Source organism: Heloderma suspectum, chromosome 1 (genome assembly GCF_057233095.1).
Source record: "Heloderma suspectum isolate Gila_16-S chromosome 1, 16-S_ref, whole genome shotgun sequence".
NCBI classification, from domain to species: domain Eukaryota; kingdom Metazoa; phylum Chordata; class Lepidosauria; order Squamata; family Helodermatidae; genus Heloderma; species Heloderma suspectum.
The window spans coordinates 243,325,885-243,348,546 of NC_139458.1; the positions used below are offsets into that span (position 1 = coordinate 243,325,885).

Consider the following 22,662-nt stretch of genomic DNA (forward strand, 5'->3'; position numbering starts at 1 on the left):
CAGCATTGCAATTGAATTTCCACTCTATCGTGGAAAGTCAGTTGTAATCCATACAGTTTTTTGGTGTGTATATACCACTGTGTTCTGGCCACACCAGTAGGCATGATATAGCTAAGGATGTACGAAACGACTTACCTGTTTTGTTTCGTGACATCTATGGGGGGGGGGAGGCGCTCCGTCCCTCCCCCAGAAATCCTCGCCGGCCGGCTCCACTCTGTGGCGACTCCGCAGAGCCACCAGCTGGGGCCGCCTGCAGCAACATCCAGCCGCTACTGGGCTGTGCAGGGACACAAATGGCTGCCGTAGCTGCCACCATTTTCGTCCCTTTTTTTCACCATGATAGGCTACGTAAATATTTACGTAGCCTATCACAGAGAAAAAAAGGGAACGCAAATGGCAGCGGCTACGGCGGCCGCCATATGCATTCCTTTTTTTTTTTTTGCCATGATAGGCTACGTAATATTTACGTAGCCTACCACGGCCTCCGCAGGGACACAAATGGCATCCCTGTGTTAGCCGTGATAGGCTACATAAGTATTTACATAGCCTATCACGGGAAAAATCGTGAAGTGAATGGCGGCTGCAGATGCAGCCGCCATTTGCAAAGCAGCGCAAACGGCACCAGGTAGGTGCTCCATTCCGCGCGCCTTTCGCGGGGTGATGGGGCAGGGGGGCTTCGTTCCACCACAGATTTCGGGGGGCCGAATGCACTGGCATTTGGCCTCACTGAGATCCATGGCGGAATTCTCCGCCATCCCTAGACATAGCTGCTTTGGGTGTGGAAGGGTCCAGTTCACTTGAGCACCCATTTGAAGCTCACATTCACTATAAACTTTACAGTGGATGCCATTTTATGACTCCATTTTTAAATAATTTTTAATTGGTATTTTGATGAGAGCTAAAATGCTTTTCTGGCTTTTTTTTTTTTTAAACGAGACAGGTATAGCACAATGTATTGTAGTGTAGCACTAAACCTTCTTTCAATTTCAGAACTAATTAAAAGACTGATTTTTAAAAAATCAGGGTCCCAAAATGGTGTCCAATTTTATAATGAATGTGTGCTGCTGATCTGTGGTACATCACTGCCTACATCAACATCCCACCCTTTTAAAAAGACAGAAGACTAATTCTAAAAGCATCTACACCCGCAGTCATTGTGCTACTCTTCTGTTTTGAAAAAAGTCAGATTTCCTATGGTCTGAGAACAGACGGAAATACCACAGGAGAAATACAGGAGGACTACATTGTGTGGATGACTTATAAAAAGTGAGTGAACGAAGTATGACAATTCCATACCAAATACCTTGGGCTTTCCCAAATTAGGATTTATTAAGAAATTGCCATGGCTCATTCACTCACATTTCACAGGTGATCCAGACAAAGCTGTCGTACTTTGGTAATCTGAGTGTGTTTTCCAGTTCTCTCAACTTTTTGCTTAACGTGGAAATTCTGCTAAGGAAGGAAAGAGCAGAAGAACTGCACATTTTCTTTGATGGTGTGGAAAGGAAAATGCAGAATGGAAGCAGGGTGGGAGGAGTTGTCTCTGAGAAAGGTAGATGACATGTTGGAGATGCCCCTCCTTTCCTGATTGTTTGCCATGCGTTTCCTGGGCCCCATCTACATGGCACTGCTTTCACACACACCCTGTCGCAACTGCACAGCATTGCAGCTTTGAATTAGCTTCTGCTGTGATACACTCGCGATGTGCTGTGCGCTTCCCTAACAGACTCCGCTGTGCCCTTTTTTTTGGCTGTTATACTTTAATGCGCAGCTGTGCAGTCCCATGAGTGTGGGGGTGCGACACTGCAGTATCTGTTTTGTATTTTATGGGTTCTGTTGTGTCTTTCCGTCCCTCGTTAGGTAAAAAGTGGGTGTTCTGTGCTCCCCAAACTCAGAGGCAGCCGCCTATCCAATGCAGGGCAGGAGAAGCATGGAGGGGATTGTTCCTTCTGGGCTTCTCCTGCCCTGCATTTGTGGCTAAACAGCCGATTTCAGCTGTCTGGCCGCGGGAAGGCACAGCGGGGGAGGAGGCTGTTGGACGACATATAGGATGTGTCGTACCAGCATTTCCACCTTCCCTGCCCCGGAACGTCCCCCGGAATGCCCTGTTTTGGCCACTCCATGCTCCTCTTCCAAGCATGGAGTGTGGGGCTGTTCTGCACTGCCTGCAAGGCAGTACAGAAGGGGGAGAAGGTTGGCTTTCCAGGAACCGACCTCTGAGTGCGGGCTCCAAGCTCGGGTCCCGGAAAACCACATATCCTATGGTCATCTAGCCACAGACTAGTGGCCATAGGATTGCTCCCTAAGAGTAGCAGGTAAATTGACCCAAGAATTCCACCGACTTCAGCCCATATCCCAAAGCCAACAGAAATACTAGCCTAGAAATGTATATAATTGACTAAAAATTGTTAAAAATACATGTAATGCATTGAAGAAGAAAAATAAGAAGAAAAATTGAAGAAGAAAAGAAGAAGAAAAATAAATGTTAAGCACTCCCAGTGGCTTTGCATTCATTAGTCAGATACTGTAAGCCAGAAGTCAGTTCCTTCCTTTCTTTCTGACGGCAAAATTAGACAATACAATAAATGATTACATTTAGCATGACTTTTTTAAAAAGCTAGCAGCCACTGCAGAGCAGGGGATGGGTGGGAATCAGGATCAGGACCGGCCATGTAGGGAGGAGCCAACCTAGATGTTACATAGCCATTTCCCAAAGGTTTTGTTTTTGAATGTTTTAAAAATGGAAAACAGCCTTGGCGAGGTGCTTAACCCTTGTCTGTTTTTCTGTTCAGAATGCCCCCACTAAAGCTTCGTTTTCTTCCAGCAGCTGACCACATTTTGCAGTCTCTTTCATGTCACTTACCGTCCACTACTCTATCCTTTAAGGGACTGGCTCTTCCTTGACATTGTATAGCCCATGTTTTAGCAGTCTCAGCAGCTTTCTCACTCCAACTCTTAGCAAAGCAAACAAAGAACGAATTACATTTTAGCTAAACAATAACAGACACCGTCTTACAATGAAGCACACACAAAGCACCAGAAATCCCACCAGTCAGATATCTGTCACATGTTTTGGTGAGGAAAGGAGCCTGATACAAGAACCGCAACTTCCCGTCCTCAACAGCGAATCACCAGGGTCTCAGCTTTTGGAAAACAGGCTCTGCAGGCAGAGCTGCAACTGCTGAGTTGAACAGCAGAACCACATCTACAGCATCTTGTGGCATGTGCAGCTCCCTATCCAGCTAGGGAAGCCTGCATAGAAACCCCAAGCACACTTTCCTAGGGATGGCGGAGAATTTCTCCCCGAAACCTCGGGGGGCCGAGCGCCAACATGTTCGGCCCCCCGAACATGTTTCGGGGAGAAATCCTCCGCACCCCCCCGCACCCCCCCCCCCGGGACGGGACTTACCTTCGCCGAATGTCCCTCCCGGCGGCGGGTCCGGCCGGCGGTTCGGCAGGTGTTTGAGCGGGGCGGGAGCGGCAGCCGGTCTTTCGACCAGCTGCCGCCGCCGCCATTCCAATAAAAGAAAAAAAAACGCCCCCGTGATAGGCTACGTGACGATTAACGTAGCCTATCACGGCTAGATTTGCAAAGTCAGCCATGATAGGCTACGTAAATCGTCACGTAGCCTATCACGGCTGACTTTAAAAAAAAAAAGCGCGTACGGATAATGGCGGCCCCCATAGGGAGCCGCCATTCCCGTTCCTTATTTGGTCGCTGTAGTCTACGTAAAGATTTACGTAGACTACGGCAAAAATAAGGGCAACGCTATTTGCGTTGCCCTTATTTTCGCCGTAGTCTACGTAAACATTTACATAGACTACAGTGACTAAATAAGGAATGCGAATGGCGGCTCCCTATGGGGGCCGCCATTAGCGTACGCGCTTTTTTTTTTTAAAGTCAGCCGTGATAGGCTACGTGACGATTAACGTAGCCTATCACGGCTGACTTTGCAGATCTAGCCGTGATAGGCTACATTAATCGTCACGTAGCCTATCAGGGGGGCGTTTGTTTTTTTAAAAAAAACAATGGAGTTCGCGGCCGGGCGAGGCGGGAAGCCTCCTCCCCGGCCTGAATTTCGGCCGGGCGAGGCGGGAAGCCTCCCCCCTGGCCTGAACTTCGCGGGGGGAGCCGCAAAGCGCCTCCCCCCCACCGCGAACAAGGTTCGACGAAAGGTAAGTGCCTTTCGTCCACCCCTACATTTTCCCTAGCTGTACTGGCGTCACGGAATGTAGCACACGGGGCAGTATGCAAGCCATTTACATGAGCCTCCTTTCCCTTAAACGGCTTAATTCTTGACATAAATTCATTAGGCAGGATGCAGCCGTCTTTAAGCACTTTACTCATTTTGGTGGGAGAGATTTAGGCATATGCTTGGCTCCTTACCCTTGAACTGAATATTTCTGGCACTTAATTTTGCCTAGTTTGTGCATACTGTCTGGTGGACAGGCAGGCACCCCAGAATTCCTCCTAGTCAATGTGGCAAGTGGCAGGCTGGGCAAGTGGCAACACCAAATCCACTGCCGCTCACAACAGAGCAGAAAGCCGGCCCCACTGTCCCGCGCAGCCAGCTTTCTAGCTTCCATCTGGAACTCACAAGGAAAGGTGCATTGCAGTGATGGAAGCAGAAGGTGTAATTCACAGGTCTCTCCTGGGACTAGGGCAGATCTGAACTCTCATGAAGCATGTTGGTTCTCCTAAATTTTGGGGAGCCATTTCAATGTGCATGATGGGGAATCTCATTTCAGGGGCAGGGTGGGATGACATTGCAAAACATTTTGCGGGAGTGGTGCAGAAGTCTGGCCCTGCCATGGTTGCCCCTCCACAAAAAGCCGCTCGAAGCTGAGCAGAGCAGAGGAAGCTGCTCCAGCTGGTCTAGGGGCTATACAAGCAAGCAAGTTCCCAGAGAGAGCGATCAGAGCAAGCGAACAGGGAGAGCAGACTGCAGCTTGGCAGGGGAGGTCAAAGGGGAGGCCCCTAACATATTTTTTTTTTACATTTTTTTAAAAAAATATTTTTCTTGTAATGCACACTTCCATACCAGTGGGACTCTGTTTTTAACCTCCAGTGAATAGAGGACAAAGTACAGACTATTCCAGTACAATCGGAAAGCTAGAAACATAAAGTGAATAGAGACTATGCAAGGAAAAGACTCTCCACTGGTGGTGACCTGCAAGGTATGAAGGTAGGCCTGTCTGTGCCATGTTTGTTTTCTTGCCTGAGATCAACATGGCCTACACATGCAACAAGTGCATGTTGATCACGCTGTTGGAAAAAGTAAGAGGACTGGAACGGCAAGTGTCAACCCTCCGGGGAATAAAAGAACACGAAGAGTTCTTGGACAGAATGGTGGAACTACAGCAGCAAAGTGAAGAACAGAAGCTAGAAGAGCAACAGCAAGCTGAGGCGGAAGAGGAAAATGCTGAGGTGAGGAAAAATGAAGTACAGGATACTCCTTGGAAAAGGATGACAGTTAGGAGCAGAAGAACTAGAAGCCACTCTGCACCAGTGGAAGCAGTGGAGCTGTGGAACCATTTCCAGGTACTTGAGGATGAGACTGCAGGACAACCTGCAGAGGAAGAATTACAGGGGACCCTGCATGAGATCGAGCAAGAGGCTGAAGGTCAGTCAAGGAGAGGCGATGAAACCAAGGCCTGCAACAACAAGAAGAGAAGAGGAGGAGTAGTGGAAGAGTCCTTGCTGTGTGGGATCAAAACCCAAGTACGTCACGAAGACCCATAGACTCACCAGGTATGCTGTCTCCTGGGAGGACGGATTAGAGATGCGACTGAAGGGTTGCCTACACTTATAAAGCCCACTGACAGGTATCCCTTCCTTCTCATCCATGTGGGAACAAATGATATTGCCAAGCAGAGCTTTGAAGAAATGACGTCAGACTTTGAAGGTTTGGGAAGGAAACTCAAGAACTTTGGGGCCTGATAGTTTTCTCATCCATCCTTCCAGTAGTTAGAAGAGGGATAGAAAGGGAAAGGAAAATACTCCAGGTGAATGACTGGCTACGAAGGTGGTGCCGATGTGAGAGATTTGGATTCTGGGACCACGGGCTATACTTCCTGGAAGATGGGCTGTTGGCAAGGGATGGGTTGCACCTCACAAAAACTGGGAAGAATGTGTTTGGCCACAGCATGAAGAACTTTATCAGGAGGGCTTTAAACTGAATCCTACGGGGGAGGGAGACGTAAAGTTGGGGGTAACAATGGATGAAGGCTCATGCAACAGAACAGAGAGAACAGCTCTAATAGCACCCAATAATAGTCTTCAAAAACATGTAGGAAGAAAGACAGACTATATAGCACATGGTCTTCGATGTCTATATACTAATGACCAGAGTATGGGAAACAAACAGAATGAACTTGAACTCTTAATACGGGAGGGAAATTATGACTTGATAGGTGTAACTGAAACTTGGTGGGTGAACTCCCATGACTGGAATACAGCAATTGAAGCATATAACTTGTTCAAAAAGAACACGATGAACAGAAAGGGAGATGGAGTTGCACTATGTGTTCAAAATACATATCTCTGCACAGAAATACAGGAGGATGAGCTTGGTAGCCCCATCGAGAGCATCTGGGTTCTCTTGGAGGGGCCATGTTTTACAGAATTTGTTTCGCAACAAATATCGGGGAAATTGAAGTCCCCCATTATTACTATGTCATGCTTCCTGGAAACACTGGCTATTTGCTTTTCAAAAGTTTCTTCTTTGTCTTCTCCTTGATTGGGTGGCCACTAGTAGACTCCAACCACCTCGTTTCTTTTATTCTTTACTCCATTTATTTTAACTTCCTCCTACAGAAAGTGGAGGAACAAACTAGAGGATCGGCTATCCTTGACTTGATCCTAACCAACAGAGATGACAGGAAGCACAGAATTGCAGGGATGGCATCAGGAAGGCTAAAGCTGGCTAAAAGCAACAAAAAGCCTTTCTTCAGATACGTGCAGAGTAAAAGACGGAGGAAAGAAATGGTGGTTCAACTCTTAAATAAGGATGGCAAAATGATAACAGATGACAAAGAAAAGGCAGAAGTACTCAATTCCTACTTTGGCTCAGTCTTCTCCCAATAGAGGGTTATGACCCACCTGGCAAAGGTGAAGTACAGGCTGAAGGGGCAGGATTGCAGCTTGAGATTGATAGGCATACGGTCAAAGAACACCTAATTAGTTACTTTGAATGAGTCCAAATCTCCAGGGCCAGATGAATTGGAGGAGGGCTAATGTTGTCCCTATCTTCAAAAAGGGTAAAAAGGAGGAACCTGGGAACTACAGACCAGTCAGTCTGACATCAATCCCTGGAAAAATTCTGGAGCACATGATAAAGCAATCCATCTGTAAGCACCTTGAAAACAATGCAGTGATTACTCAAAGCCAACATGGGTTTGTCAAGAACAAATCCTGCCAGACGAATCTGATCTCATTTTTGGATCAGGTAACCTCCCTTGTGGACTGTGGGAATGCTGTGGACATAATGTACCTCGACTTCAGCAAAGCCTTCGTCAAAGTGCCCCATGATATCCTGATAAGCAAACTAGCTCAAAGTGGGCTAGGTGAAACAACTATCAGGTGGATCTACAGTTGGCTACAGAACTGGACTCAAAAAGTGCTTATCAATGGGATCGTCTCAAACTGGGGAGATGTAATGAGCGGGGTACCACAGGGCTCAGTCCTGGGCCCAGTGCTCTTCAACATTTTTATTAATGACTTGGAGGAGGAGGTGCACAGAATGCTGATCAAATTTGCAGATGACACAAAATTGGGCAAGCTAGCTAACACCCTGGAAGACAGAAACAAAATTCAAAGTGATCTTGATAGGCTGGAGCGCTGGGCGGAAAACAACAGAATGACATTGAGTAGGGATAAATGCCAAGTTCTGCACCTAGAAAAAAGAACCCAAATGCACAGTTACAAGATGGGGGAGACTTGGCCCAACAATAGTGCAAGCGAGAAGGATCTTGGCACTGTTGTAGATCACAAGCTAAATATGAGCCAACAATGTGTGGCTGCAAAAAAGGGATATGCTATTTGGGGCTGCATTAATAGAAGCATAGCTTCCAAATCCCGGGAAGTACTAGTTCCCCTCTACTCAGCACTGGTTAGGCCTCATCTGGAGTACTGTGTCCAGTACTGGGCACTACACTTTAAGAAGGATGCAGACAAACTGGAGAGGGTTCAGAGGAGGGCAACGAAGATGATCAGGGGACTGGAAACAAAGCCCTATGAGAGACTGAAAGAACTGGGCATGTTTCGCCTTGAGAAGAGAAGACTGAGGGGAGATAGGATAGCGCTCTTCAAGTACTTGAAAGTCTGTCACAGAGAGAAAGGCCAGGATCTCTTCTCAATTATCCCAGAGCAGGACACGGAAGAATGGGCTCAAGTTACAGGAAGCCAGATTCCGGCTAAACGTCAAGAAAAACTTCCTGACTGTTAGAGGAATATGACAATAGAACCAATTACCTAGGGAGGTAGTGGGCTCTCCACACTGGAGGCATTCAAGATGAAGCTGGACAGCCATCTGTCAAGGATGCTTTGACTTAGATTCCTGCATCGAGCAGGGGGTTGGACTCAATTCTATGAAATGTGGGAGCTCTGAACATTTCCAGTTCTTCTGAGCTCCCCAGAATGCTGCAGATGGCAGCGGTGAACTAGAGGGCATTTCTGATGAGCCCTAGGAATTAAGATATCTTGCAATGGTGAGCTGTCATCAAGACACACTGCCAGGGCCAGTGACAGTATTGTGGTTTTAATGTTCTATATATTTTAAATTGTTTTATTGTGTGCTGTTTGGTTTTAATTTTTGTGAGCCGCCCAGAGAGCCGCTTCAGCTTTTGGGCGGTATAGAAATAAATAAATAAATAAATAAATAAATAAATAAATAAATAAAATTACTGAGGCCTATTACTGGGAGGGGGGCAAAGCAGCACTAAAAGCAGGGAGTTTCGGGGGGGGGGAATCTTCATGACAATGGAATGAGAAGTGTGTTGTGGAGTATTATATGGATTTTCATGAAATCAACTTTGGCCTGTCAGGGACACACAAAACAAGATAAGTCGAGTGTACCATAACATTAAAATCCGGTTTTCACGGGTTACACAGTGCTTGAAAGGAACAAACTTCCAGGTTCGGTGTGGAGAGTAGAACTGAATGTCATCAGCCTGGCAGGGGCTGCTCAACCAATGAGAGAGGCTTATTTCCTGGCCCATATCCAGGCTTCCCCCTGCTACTACATTATTATGAATGGAGAGCAACTAATAGGCTTCCTATGAGAGCGTCCCCTTGCCCCAATTTCGGTGCATTCCAGCAATCTGCCACAGAGTTGTTCCTCTCTCCCCTGTTCCCCAATCTGCATACTTTTTCCCTGAGAAGCCAAAATCCCCGGTTCTTGAGTGCAGCACCTGAAGGCTCCCACTGAAAGCACCCCCTCTTTGCCCTGTTCCAGCAAACTGCTGCAGAGTTATTGCTTCCAACCCGCCCGCCCTTCACCTTCTTTGGGCACTTTCTCCCTGCTTGCAATGACAGGCTCCCAAGACCTCGCCAGATCAGAGAAGTGACTTTACATAACATCAAAGAAGTGACTTACACAATATCTGAGATGCAATTTAACAATGGAGAAGCAAAGTGGTGCAAACATCAGAGAAGTTCATTATCGTGGAGGATAATTAGTGGCGAAATAGGAATGCAGGGTGAATCTGAAAGCTGGAACGGCTCAGTGAGGTCATGGCCAGGTGAAAGACACCCCCTACCACCACCACCGGGAAGCACTATCATGCTGATGTAAGTGTGGAGGATAGGGGCACACAGCACCAGAAGTGTGGAGAACTTAAATTAAAGAAATAAAACAGATTAAAAGTAGTCTCATAAAATCTGGCTTTTCCAACAGAAATCCCCAGGGTGGCTGCAAATTGGCCATGATGTCATCTGCCACCAACAACCTCAAAATGCTCCCAGTTTGCAGCAAATCCCCTGTGAGGGCAGCCCCCTGGACAGGGGTCAGAGCACAGATTTGAAAAGTGTGTGTGCACATAGCCTCTCTCACTATCATACACACACACTACTTCAACACCTTGCTGCACCCTCTGTGAACTGCAGCATGCCCCACAGAGTTCTAGGCTGTGTTATCACTCACTTTGCAGAGGAAGGGATGCCAGCTTGCCAGACTGAAAATGCCATGCAAGACTTTTGCATTTTGCTGTTACCATTCCCTCCTTACACAGAGTAAGCATGTCATCCCAAGGTCAGTGTGTACTTGTAGAGGTCTCTGGGGCTTGTTCTCATATCACATGTCAACTCCCTTTACTCCAAGTTCCCTATTGGTAGTCAAGTCTGGTCACATGCTGCAATCCCAGGGCAGCTGTTGCAGTGGTGACTCCTGCCAACAGATCTGTATACTGACTCCCACTACCCTCCTGCCTAAGACCCACATCGAATACTTCCAGGGAAAGTAAAAGGATGGAGAGAAAAAGGCAAGATCACTTAAATTATTGCAGGAAAGGAGAAGAAACGAATGACATTTGGTTACCTGCACATGGTCCATGATGCTTTTTTCCCAGTGGGTGTAGGAAGGGGAATGACATATTGGTGTCCTTTATGAAAGACCTGCATGAGCAGGATGCTAATATTTGCTTTTAAAAGATCACCTGTGCCCTGATAGAAGAGGCTCAACTAGGGATGTACGGATTTTGTTAAATCCATTCTCTCTGAGGTGAGAGGAGATGCATTAGCTCAGTGAATGGTGAAAGGGAGTCAGACTTTTCTCCAGGACCCATGGAAACCTGGGAAGAGGTTTGAGAAAGCAGTGGGCTATGAATGAGGACTGGAATAGCTGTGGCTCAGAATTATGTTTATCAGAGAAAGAGAACAACAAATCCAGGGAGGTTTGGAGATGAATAAGAGGGAGAGAGACTGAGCAGATAAAGGTTCTGGAACTGTTTGTGTGAGGAAAGCTGAAGTCCGAATACTGTAGGCCTCTACTCTGGATATCTTCAATAAAGCATTTTGGACACACTGGTCTCAAGAACCGTACTTCGTAGCTCTATGTTTTCCAGGTGTCCTGTGTTCCAAACTCCACATCAGCTTGGATGTTATGAAGGTAGAAAGGTTTGCCTGCAATGCCAAAGTGAAGACACACCATCTAGTGAAATCACTGAATCTCATCGTACCATTTTCAGCATATTTCTGGCAGTTGGATTCACCTCTCTCCTGATGGAATTAAATTTCTCAATAATTTCCTTCTGTTGCTTTTCAGAGAGGCTCAAGATCTTGGGTGATTTTTCCTAAAGTTAAAAAAAGAGTGTCATTGATTTCTTTTATTTGAAAAATTCAACTTCCCTCCATCTTGAGTCTAACGTATAGTGAGTGTTGGTATGAATATCTCATTAAGCTACCTCAGGATGTTTAAAGCCTTATCTTCAGTGTCATTTATGATCAACAGGGATCTAATCCAACCTGAAACTTATAAGAATTCATTATAAGAATTTCCTCACATTTACACCCAATTTCCTCAGCCTCAGAGACCAAAGGTATATATAGTGAGGGAATGGTGGAACTGAGCTGTTATTGCCTTCATTGGGTTAATCAGCAGTTCACTCACTTGTTCTCCTTTTGAAACAAGTATCTAGGTTAGAAAATATTAAACACAGCCCTTTTTACTATCTTCTCACTCGGTGGTACAGCTAGGCAATTTTAGGCCCTAGACTGAATGCTTGTGCGGCGGGCGGGGGCGGGGGGACCGACGATGTGTATTACTGCAGTTGTTAGTTATGTGCTTGTCATTTCTCTTCTTAACCTGTCCCGCCTCCATTCCATGATTTACAACTGCATCAACAATCGTGACATGTAAAAGAGAGAGAAACTTTGCAAACCCTGATTTTAAACAATAAATAAAACACTCTAAGCAAGTGCAGTTTCACATTTTAAACTCACTGAAATCGTAGCACCATAATGACTAAAGGAATAAGATGACGCTTGCCCTGATGAGAAACCATTTTGTTCTAGAAATGGATTTTTAAAATTTATTTATTTAAGGGCACAATCCTATGGCCGCTAGTCAGTGGTTAGATGGCCATAGGATAGGACGGCTCCACACCCTCCCACGCCGCCTCATAGGCAGCACGGATTGGCCCTGCACTCAGCACTCGTAAGAGCAGCATGGAGCAGCAAAAACGGGGCGTTCCTGGGGGCGGGGTGGGGCAGGGAGGGCGGAAGTGCCTTTCTGACGCTTCCTATGCATTGTCCGGTGTCTGCCCCCATCACACTCCGACTTCCCGTGGCTAGAACGCTGAAATCAGCTGTCTAGCCGCAAATGCTGGGAGGCTGAAGCACAGAGGGGAAGATCCTCTCTGCGCTGCTCCTGCCCTGCATTGGACAGAGTCGCCTCCGAGTTCAGAGGCGGCTGCCTATCCTAATAGGATTGCACCCGAAAACATTTATATCCCACCCTGTGTCATCACAATCTTAGGGCGGTGTACAGATAAAATCAATTTAGACAGTATAAAAAAATACATAATTTAAACAGCTAAAAACATATTAGACCATTAAGCAAGCTAATACCAATTTAAACTATAAAACAATAAAACAGTTAAAACAGTGTGCTACTTTAGGGAACTACATTTAGCCCCCAAGGGCTTTGATAAAACGTCATGTTTTAACTTGGCAATGAAATAAAACCAATATCTGTCGGCTAGTCGGGTTTCCCAGGGGAGGGCATTCCACAACCGGGGTGCCACAGCAGAAAAAGCCCTCTCCCACATCCCAGCATAGTATATAATATATATACACTATGGCTAATATATTTTTTTAAAGATATTTTTAAAGTAAAAATAACAACATTAGCAGCTGTAACCATGTACATGCTCAGCTACCCCCTGACTATAAAATGTTTTTAAAAATAAGAACAAAAAAAGTCTGTGTCCTGAACCAATAACTGGAACATAATAATGAGAGCTGTTAACCCAGCAAAAGTCTGGGCAAGACTGTGGGCTTGTATTCTGTCTGACTTCTGTTCAGCAATTGCAGCTGAGTCTGCCTAGTTAGTGGTCAGAGCTGGGTCTTCCTTCTCATGAGTAGACCCTTCCTCATGAGTAGACCCTGGAAGTGTCTTCTGGCAGCCAGGCGGGTACTCTGGCGATGACTCTGAGCATCCCACCTGGTCTGCAGTGCTCTGATGAGACGTGGGCAGTGGGAGGAGAGCCTGGAATCACACTTGGGCTTGGGAGGGTTGAAGGTGTTCCTGGGAGCCTCAGAGGAGGCATCACTGCTACAGGACCCCTCAGGTTGCCCCAGGTCTATTGTAGGAGATATAACTCCTCCTCCCCCTCCTCCTCCTCCTCCTCCTCCTCCTCCTCCAAAGAGGTCTCCCCTGGGCTTGGATCAGTGTCCTGACAAGACACTGAGGTGGGTAGCATAAACCCTAGAAGGACCTGGCATGCCCATGGTGGCCCAGATGCTGATGTTCGGCCTGTTTGCCACTGACCCCACGACTTGCTGTTCTCTGGGTGGTTTAAGGCTTTAAAAGTTAGAACCACCACTTTGATCTGGAAACATATTGGGATGCTGTTGAATCAACATAGGTGTCATTGACTGTTCAGCAGTGTTGTTACTACATTCTGTACTACCTAATTTTCTGGATGCTTTCAAAGGCAATCCCAAGCAGAGCATTTTCTGGTAGTCCAATCTCAAGGTGACAAGGCGCACTGTTTCCCAGCAGAATTGTTGCGGCATGGTAGCAGCAGAGATTTGCTGCAGCACGACAGCAGTGGCAACCGCAGGGGTGTACAAATGGCCTTGGCAGGCTGCATGCAGCCTGTGGACATGTTGCCCACCCTTAATCTACAAGAATGTAATAATTCAACTTCCTTAATTTTCTCATGGGCTAATTCTAAAGTTCTTGGGTTATAATCAGCAAAGTCTGAAGGCTTGATATCAACATTTTTAATGTTCTTTTCTAAGCAACATCTTATCCAGAACGTATCTGTTCTCAGAATAGGAGAGAACAGATTAGAAGGCATATTCTTTATCTGGATATAAGTATTTTCCAATATCAGTCAATCCATGAGCTTTCATGTTTCTAATTACTTATTTTGGTAACAGCACAATCCCACACATAGAATCATAGAATAGTGTTTATTCAGAATTACTACTGTGTTCAATGGAGCTAGTAAGTGGGTTAAATCACGTCCACTTAGAGCATCTTCTCTGAGTGTTTCTGTCATTTTTCCTGGAAAAAGAGAATGCTATGGCAGGGGTGCTGAACCTCAGGCCCATGGGCCAAATCTGGCCTACCTGTGGTTCCAATCCAGCCCTCTGGGGTTCCCCAGATGGCCATGCCACCCCCTCCCCCGGTTCTGCAGCCCTGATCTAAAACATTTGCTATCATGATGAACTCTCTTCTTGACCTCGTTTTGCCTTGTGGGGGTGGGGCGGGGGGTGGGTGCATTATAGAATGGATTATGAGATATCGCCAAGGTGTTCCCACCTTAGCTGCTTTCTGATTAGCTGCTTCCGTTTCTGGGCAATATGGGGGCTTCTTCAAGAGTGACAGGAATAGTGGACAACAATGGTGTCGCTAGGTACTCTAGCTGCATTGTCATTGCTAAACCGGCGCTCTTTTCGACTATTATTATTGTGCTCTTAGCACTGATGCTGAGGAGGCATAAGATACCAGTTAGTTAAGCTGCTGTAAGTTTCAGCATAGTGGTGGCCATTACTGGATTGGACCATAGGGTTATCCTGTCAGGCTCATACCTGTCCTAGAGATAGTTGCAGCACAGCCGCCAAGGGCAGGAGGACAGTAGGAAGAAGCATTTCTGGGGAAACAAAAACAATCAGCAAATGTGATTAGAATCTTCCCTTGCTTAAACTTTTTGTGGGCATGTTTACTCAGACATCCCACTGAGTCAAGCAAAGACTTTCTCCCTAGTAAGTGTGCTTACAATTACAGCCTTAGAGTGGATCCATAAAACATTTTCTGCACTATGAGGTAACTTCTTTGCTCTCAGTTTTGTGGTGGAGACCTTGCTCTTGTGCTATGTTCAACTAATGTGTCCACCTCATTTTCGCAAAACGGGGCTCGTACAAAGGAGGTCTGTCAGAATGTGGGCTTCAAGCAGAGGCTATTTCAGTTCTGGCTGGGCTGCCAGCAGAGGCTATTTCAGTTCTGGCTGGGCTGCCAGCAAAAATGCCCTCCCTGACAACATGAAGAAAGAGGGAACTATCTTCACCTTATGACATCCAGGTTGTTAAAACAAAGAGTTTACCATCATTGGCAGTGACTATAGTAACCTTTGGAGAATATTTTTTTATAAAGTACCTTACCTTCTGACCCATCTTCTAAGTGGCTTACAATTAAAAATATAAAACAGACAACCAACACTATCAAATACAAGAGCATAAAAACCAATGAAAGCAATAGAACAGAAGTCAATACATTAACATCAAAACTGGCACAGCAGGTGGAGAAATTCAGCACAGACCAAAGCTCTGGTTAAATAGCAAAGGCATGGTCTTAAGAGCACATGTGAAGATCATAGAAGAGGGGGCAACCTGAGTCTTGCTAGTCTGGGTGCTACAGCTGAAAAGGCCCCATCTTGCATCCCCATTAACCATGCTTTTGAGCCAGGTGGAACATGGAGTACGGCCACAGATGTTGAGCACACATATCATAGAGGTAGACTGGGCATGGAACTGTGATTGGCCACCAATCGCTGTTGAGTGTTAGCTCAGTGGCAGACCCAGGTTTGCCTTTCTGTAATCTGTGGAATGGTCCCTAATGACCTAGTCCTATGTCCTGATGAATTTTACACCCAGCTTTATTTCCATGCTATTTTCTCATTGCAGAATTCATGGTTTCCCCCAATTAATAATCCAAATAGTTTAGGTGTGCCAGTGACATAGTTATCTGTAGCACTGGTAACTCCAGGGTCTAAGCTCAGGATTTTCTAGTAGCAGAACAAAGAGAAAGCATTTGAACAATTTTGCCTCAGCACATATTACATCCAAACAAGTTACCAAGGGGACTCCAACAGAGAAAGTGCTTTTAAGCCTAAGGATTCCTATTAATATTTCATTGCAGCTGTAATACTAGATGTAAGAATACATCTACTTTCACTGTTGGCCTTTGCATGTAGCTTTGTAGCAATCATTTTCAATTTTATTTTGTCATGTCTTCCAGGTACTAACATCAGTTTTGTATCCCTGTTTATTCATGCAGAATACCCAAGAGAGCGCAACTTAGAATTATATCTCTGAATGTTAAAGGATTAAATTCCCCCATTAAAAGGAGGAAATTTGCTTACCTATTGAAAAAAGAAAGAGTAGATCTGATATTACTCCAAGAAACTCATGTTAAAAAGGGGGATGAACAACTACTAAAGAGTTTAAATTTAGGGGAAGTTTATTTTGCTTCAGCAAATAATAAAAAAGGGGAGTGGCCATTATAGTAAAAAACAAACAAACACGTTTTTTAATTAAATTACGTTCTCTGAAGAGATAATTGACCTAGAGGGAAGATTTATTTTTGGTACTATATACTGGGGAAGTAAAACGTATTTAGTAGGATGCATGTATGCTCCGAATAACAAACAAAATGAGTTTTATACAAAATTGAACGATATAATAAATGCTAATTTGGACAAATAAGTTATTATTGGAGGGGATTTGAATGGAGTGGTCAACCCTGAACTAGACAGATCATTTTTAAGAATCTGCAGCGGTAAACTGCCTGACTGTTTTATAAAAAATCTTTAAATATAAAATCTTATTGATGTGTGGAGATAGTTAAATCCCCAGGAGAGAGATTATACTTTTTCTCTCCTCCTCACAATTCTTACTCAAGGATAGGTATGTTTTTTGCCTCTCCCTATATAATTAAACAAGTATCATCTGTATCAATAAAACCATATATATATGCAGACCACACTCCTATTTATGTAGAATGGCTGTCTGGTGAAGAGCAGTTAATAAGCAGGAAATGGTGGTTAGATAATTTTATTTTGCAAAATCAAGAAAACGTATGGGACTTAAATATTAAATTATGTGAACACTTTCAGTTTAATAACACTTCTGAACTAACAAAATCAACCATTTGGGAAGCTTTAAAAGCTTATATGAGAGGACTAATAATACAAAAAACATGCTTCCTAAGGAAGCAAAAGGAAAACAACATACTGGACTTAAAAAATAAAATTCAGAAATTAGAGCAAGAACATAAACAGACATGTTCAAATATTATATACAGGAGATTGGAAAGTATTAGGAAACAGTTAGATTTACTGATTTGTGACCAAGTGGAGGAAAAGTTAAGATATCTTAAACAGCGTTTTTTCGAAAAGGGCAATAAAGCCAATTAATTACTATCTTATATGTTAAAGAAGAAACAACATAGCACAATGGTTATGCAAATAAAGAAAGGAAGTACAGTTTATACTAAATCTAAAGATATAGCAAATGAGTTCAAAAAGCCTTATGAAAGTTTATATACTTCAGAACAACCCTCTAGAGAGAATATTGAATCATATCTGAATACGATCAAACTTTTGATCAAGTAACCTCCCTTGTGGACTGTAGGAATGCTGTGGACATAATATACCTCGACTTCAGCAAAGCTTTCAACAAACTGCCCCATGATAACCTGATGAGCAAACTACCTCAAAATGGGCTAGATGAAACAACAATCAGGTAGATCCACAGTTGGCTACAGAATTCGACTCAAAGAGTGCTTATCAATGGGATCTTCTCAAACTGGGGAGAGGTAACGAGTGTGGTACCACAGGGCTCAGTCCTGGGCCCAGTGCTCTTCAACATTTTTATTAATGACTTGGAGGAGGAGGTGCAGGGAATGCTGATCAAATTTGCAGATGACACAAAATTGGGCAGGATAGCTAATACTTCGGAAGACAGAAACAAAATTCAAAGTGATCTTGACAGACTAGAGCTCTGGGCAGAAAAGAACAGAATGAGATTTAATAGAGATAAATGCCAAGTTCTGCACCTAGGAAAAAGAAACTAAATGCACAGTTACAAGATGGGGGATACGTGGCTCAACAATACTACAAGCAAGAAGGATCCTGGCATTGTTGTAGATCAGAAGCTGAATATGAGCCAACAATGTGATGTGGCTGCAAAATAGGCAAATGCTGTTTTGGGCTGCATTAATAGAAGTATAGCTTCCAAATCCCGGGAAGTACTAGCTCCCCTCTACTCAGCACTGGTTAGGCCTCATCTGGAGTACTGTGTCCAGTTCTGGGCACTGCACTTTAAGAAGGATTGCAGACAAGCTGGAGAGGGTTCAGAGGAGGGCAACAAAGAAGATCAGGGGACTGGAAACAAAGCCCTATGAGGAGAGACTGAAAGAACTGGGCATGTTTCACCTTGAGAAGAGAAGATGGAGGGGAGACATGATAGTGCTCTTCAAGTACTTGAAAGGCTGTCACAGAGAGGAAGGCCAGGATCTCTTCTCCATCATGCCAGAATGCAGGACACGGAATAATGGGCTCAAGTGACAGGAAGCCAGATTCCAGCTGAACATCAGGAAAAACTTCCTGACTGTTAGAGCAATATGAGAATGGAACCAATTACCTAGAGAGGTAGTGGGCTCTCCCACATTGGAGGCATTCAAGATGAGGCTGGACAGCCATCTGTCGGGAATGCTCTGACTTGGATTCCTACATTGAGCAGGGGGTTGGACTTGATGGTCTTGTAGGCCCCTTCCAACCCTATTATTCTTTCATTCTATGATTCTATGAACACCAGATGATATAAATTACAGAGGCCTATTACCTTAACAGAATTACGTAATACAATTAAGGATTTAAAAAACAATAAAGCCCCAGGTATGGATGGTTTTACACCAGAATATTATAAGGTATTCTTAATGGAAATAAAACAACCATTATTAGGTGTACTGAATGAGATCATGACAAGTCACTCTCTTTTAAAAACCTGGGAGGAAGCTCATATAGTAGTGATTCCAAAAAAAGATAAAGATATTACAAAAGTTGAGTCTTATAGACCTATTGCTCTTTTGAATCAAGACTTTAAAATATGGACATCCATCCTTGCCAAAAGATTAAATGGAATAATTGCTAATCATATATCAGAAGATCAAACAGGCTTTATTCAAAATCATAAATTGGCAACGAATATAAGAAAATTAGTAAATATAATACATCTTGTTAATAAATTTAAACAACCATATGGACTAATTTTTTTAGATGCCAAAAAGGCATTTGACCGCTTAGAATGGAAGTTCTTGTTACAGATTTTGGATTAAATTGGTTTAGGCGGCCCATTTGCTGAATGGGTTAAAATGATCCATACAAATCCTAGTGCTTGTGTCTCTGTGAATGGTGTCAGTTCAGACAAATGCTATCTGAGGAGGGGTACTAGATAAGGTTGCCCTTTATCTTCTTTGTTATTGGTGTTATCTATAGAGCCTCTTGCTCAAGCTATTAGAATGGAAAATATATTAAAGGGGGTAAAGATTGGTAGAGAAGAGTTCAAAATTAGTCTCTATGTTGACGATATAGTTATTTATTTACATGATCCTATGAATACTTATGATAAACTTTTTATTTTTGTTGCAGGAATATGGTCAAGTATCAGGATATAAAATTAATATTACAAAATCAGAGTGGATTGGATTTAATATGGATAATTCTACAAAAACTAAGATTACCAAAGAATATAAAATTCCTTGGAAAGATACTTCAGTTAGTTATTTAGGGGTATGGATTACACAAAATCTATTGTAACAGAATATAATTGGAAGGTCATGCTTGAAGTAAAAGATGACTTGGCTCACTGGAACCAGCTTCATATTTCATGGATGGGTAGGATATCTGCCTTAAAAATGGTGGTACTTCCAAAAATTTTATTTTTGTTCTTAAACATACTATTAAAGGTCCCACAAAAGATACTTAGAGACTGGCAAACAATGTTCTTAGATTTTATTTGGAATGGGAAAAAACCAAGAGTAGCAAAAAAAACTTTAATAAAACCAACAAAGAATGGTGGATTAGCCTCCCCATCCATAAAAAATTATTACATTGCGGCTATGCTTATGCATTTAAGTTAACTAACATAGCAAGGGTTGGAGAGGGAAGACAGCAAAATAATAAATTTATAGAAAAATGGTCATTATTTGTAATGTATTGGTGTAATAAGAATCAAGAGAATGTACAGCCTTTTGTGTTATTGGGAACTTTGTTATTGGGAACTTTGTGATATTTGCTGGTTTTGTGATAAATGTGATTATATTCTATATTGTTTGAATTGTTGTTGATGATGATGGTGATGATGATCATGATAATAATAATAATAATAAAGAATACCCAAGTTCACCTCTATTGTCATACATTGGCAGTGCAGTTCCAGTTTTATGAATGGGAAATACAGGCTACATACTGTGACTAGGGAAAGCAGCTACTGCACTATTGTGAAAGCTTGGAACTGTGCTGCTGTGATATTCTGAATTGGAAAAACAGGCTACAAACTGTGAATGGGAAAAAGAGGCTAGATTCTGTGAATGGGAAAGTAGCCCTACTGAGAATGGGGGGGGATGGGGGGAAGGGGGTCCCCTCCCCTTGACCGGGTCACTGCCAGGTCACAGCCAGGTCACAGAAATAGGCACGCCCAGAATTTAATGTGGGGGGATGGGGAACACTGCAGAGGAACTGCATGGGAGCCAGGTTTAAGGGGAAAAGACGCACTAAAACGACTTTCCGAAAATGCTCCTTCTCCAGAGGGAAGCTGTGGGGTTGCTGCAGATTGGCAACAGCATCATCTGTCCTGCACAACCCTGATATGCTGTCACTCCACGCTAAATTGGCTATGTAGATTGGGCCCTGGAATTTGGACTGTTGCAGCAGGTGAGAGAGGAGGGGGCATCGGAAAGGAACAGACAAAAAATGAGCAGGAGAAGCCATGGATGTCTCCCTTTCTCATGCCTTGATCACTGTTTTGCAAGGTGCAATCTGGCAACCCTAAATCCTGTTTAGTTCAAGAGAACTTATTTCCAGTAAGGTGGTACAGTAGTGTAACTTAATTATTGAGCTGGCTCACAAATCAGTAGCAAATCTCCAGAGCTACACTTGAAAAGGGGGAAAAGGGAGGATCAATATAATGGTCTGCAATTGTGAAATATATATTTATATATTCATTTAAGATAATTCTGTGTCACCTTTAAGGGAAAAACCGTCTTGAGGCAGCTTTCACAAACTGATATAAACACAATTCACAATAATAAAACAGTGCACTTCCAAAGTCAATAATGGTTAATGGTTAAAACCAGCACCTTCAACTGGGCTCGGAAACACACTAGCCATTGGTGCAGCTGGTATAGTTGTCACATGGTCTGACTGCTGTGCCCCCACCAGTAATGAGGTGACTGCATTCTGCACTAGCACAATTTTCCAAACAGTCTTCAAAAGCAGCTCCACATAGAGCACATCACAGTAGTCTAGCTTGGATGTCATTTGTGCATGGATAACTGAGGAAAGGTCCATTCTCTTCAGACAGGGCCCCCTAAACTGGTAAAAAGCACTCCTGGCCACCACAGCCACTTGAACTTTCCCAGTTAGCACAGAGTTCATGAGAACTCCCAAACTGCATACTTGGTCTTTCAGTGAGTGCAGCTCCAGTTGTAAGACCAGTTGTAAACTCCATCCAGAATAATGGATATCCCTACCCACAGCCCCTCTGCCTTGTCTGGATTAAGTCTCAGCTTATTCCCCTTCATCTACCCCCAAACTGTCTCCAGACACTGGAAATCTGCCCCCCCCCCTTGAAGCCAGCTTGGAAAGAACCATGCAGCTGCTCTCTGAGGCTGGAAAAGCAACCTTGGAGGAGGAGGAGGAAAGGGGGCATTCCAGTGGGCCGGGAGGGGAGGAGAGCTGAGAGGCCAGGATACAAGCTATCTGGAACCTCCTGCAGCCTCCTTTCCTCCCCCTCCAAAGCACCCTTGCTAGATGGGCTGAAAAGTCCATTTAGTGAATATTGCCAAGGACAGAGGACAAGGAGGCATAGATCACCTCTGCCACTCCTCCCACCCTGCCAGCTTCAGCCTGTCAGGACATAGGAATCGCAGAAGCCTCCGAGTTTGGAGGCTTCCAAGCAGTGAGGGCACAGTCAATAGGACTGCGCCCTAATGGAGTTAGGGATGTCACAGGAAGCCATCCAGGAGGTAGAGTTTCCAAGCTTTCAGCAGCTCAGCCTCCCGGACTCCAGCTCATTTCCCCACAAGCTGGCCCAACTCGATGCAGATCAAGTTATGCCAGCTTGTGGATTTCCCAGGCTTTTCCCCCTTGTCAATAGACAGTTGTGCAAATTTTAGGTGCAATTTGCGTAATTTGCTTAATTTATGCAAATTACGGCTGTAATTTGTGTAATTTGCACAAATTAAGCCAATTACAGCCAGAATTTGTGAAAATTATGCAAATTGTACTTGCAATTTGTGCAACTTCCTATTGACGAGAAGAAAATGCAAAAACTTCCCAGATTTCAGGAAAAGCCCATGGCTTGGCTCATGAATGCAAGCTGAGCTGGGTGAGCAACAGGGACCTGTCAGGCCCCCAAAGGGCTGGATTTTCAAAAATTCAGATTTTCAATTTAGGACATCCCTGATTGGATTTTTCTTCTGTGACAGATATTAA

The 22,662-nt window shown here is 44.1% G+C and overlaps 1 protein-coding gene across 1 annotated transcript in view; it reads right to left on the reverse strand.

Moving 5' to 3' along the window:
* LOC146358885 (cysteine-rich venom protein ophanin-like) overlaps nt 1-22,662 on the reverse strand; it is a 56,729-nt gene that overhangs the window by 18,684 nt on the left and 15,383 nt on the right. Inside the window, exons 2-4 of the mRNA XM_084822607.1 lie at nt 14,759-14,820; nt 11,176-11,289; nt 2,864-2,954 (exon numbers count right to left, since the gene is read on the reverse strand). Coding sequence (XP_084678733.1) covers nt 2,864-2,954; nt 11,176-11,289; nt 14,759-14,818 — 265 coding nt within the window. The 5' untranslated portion in view covers nt 14,819-14,820. The remainder of the gene's footprint in view (nt 1-2,863; nt 2,955-11,175; nt 11,290-14,758; nt 14,821-22,662) is intronic.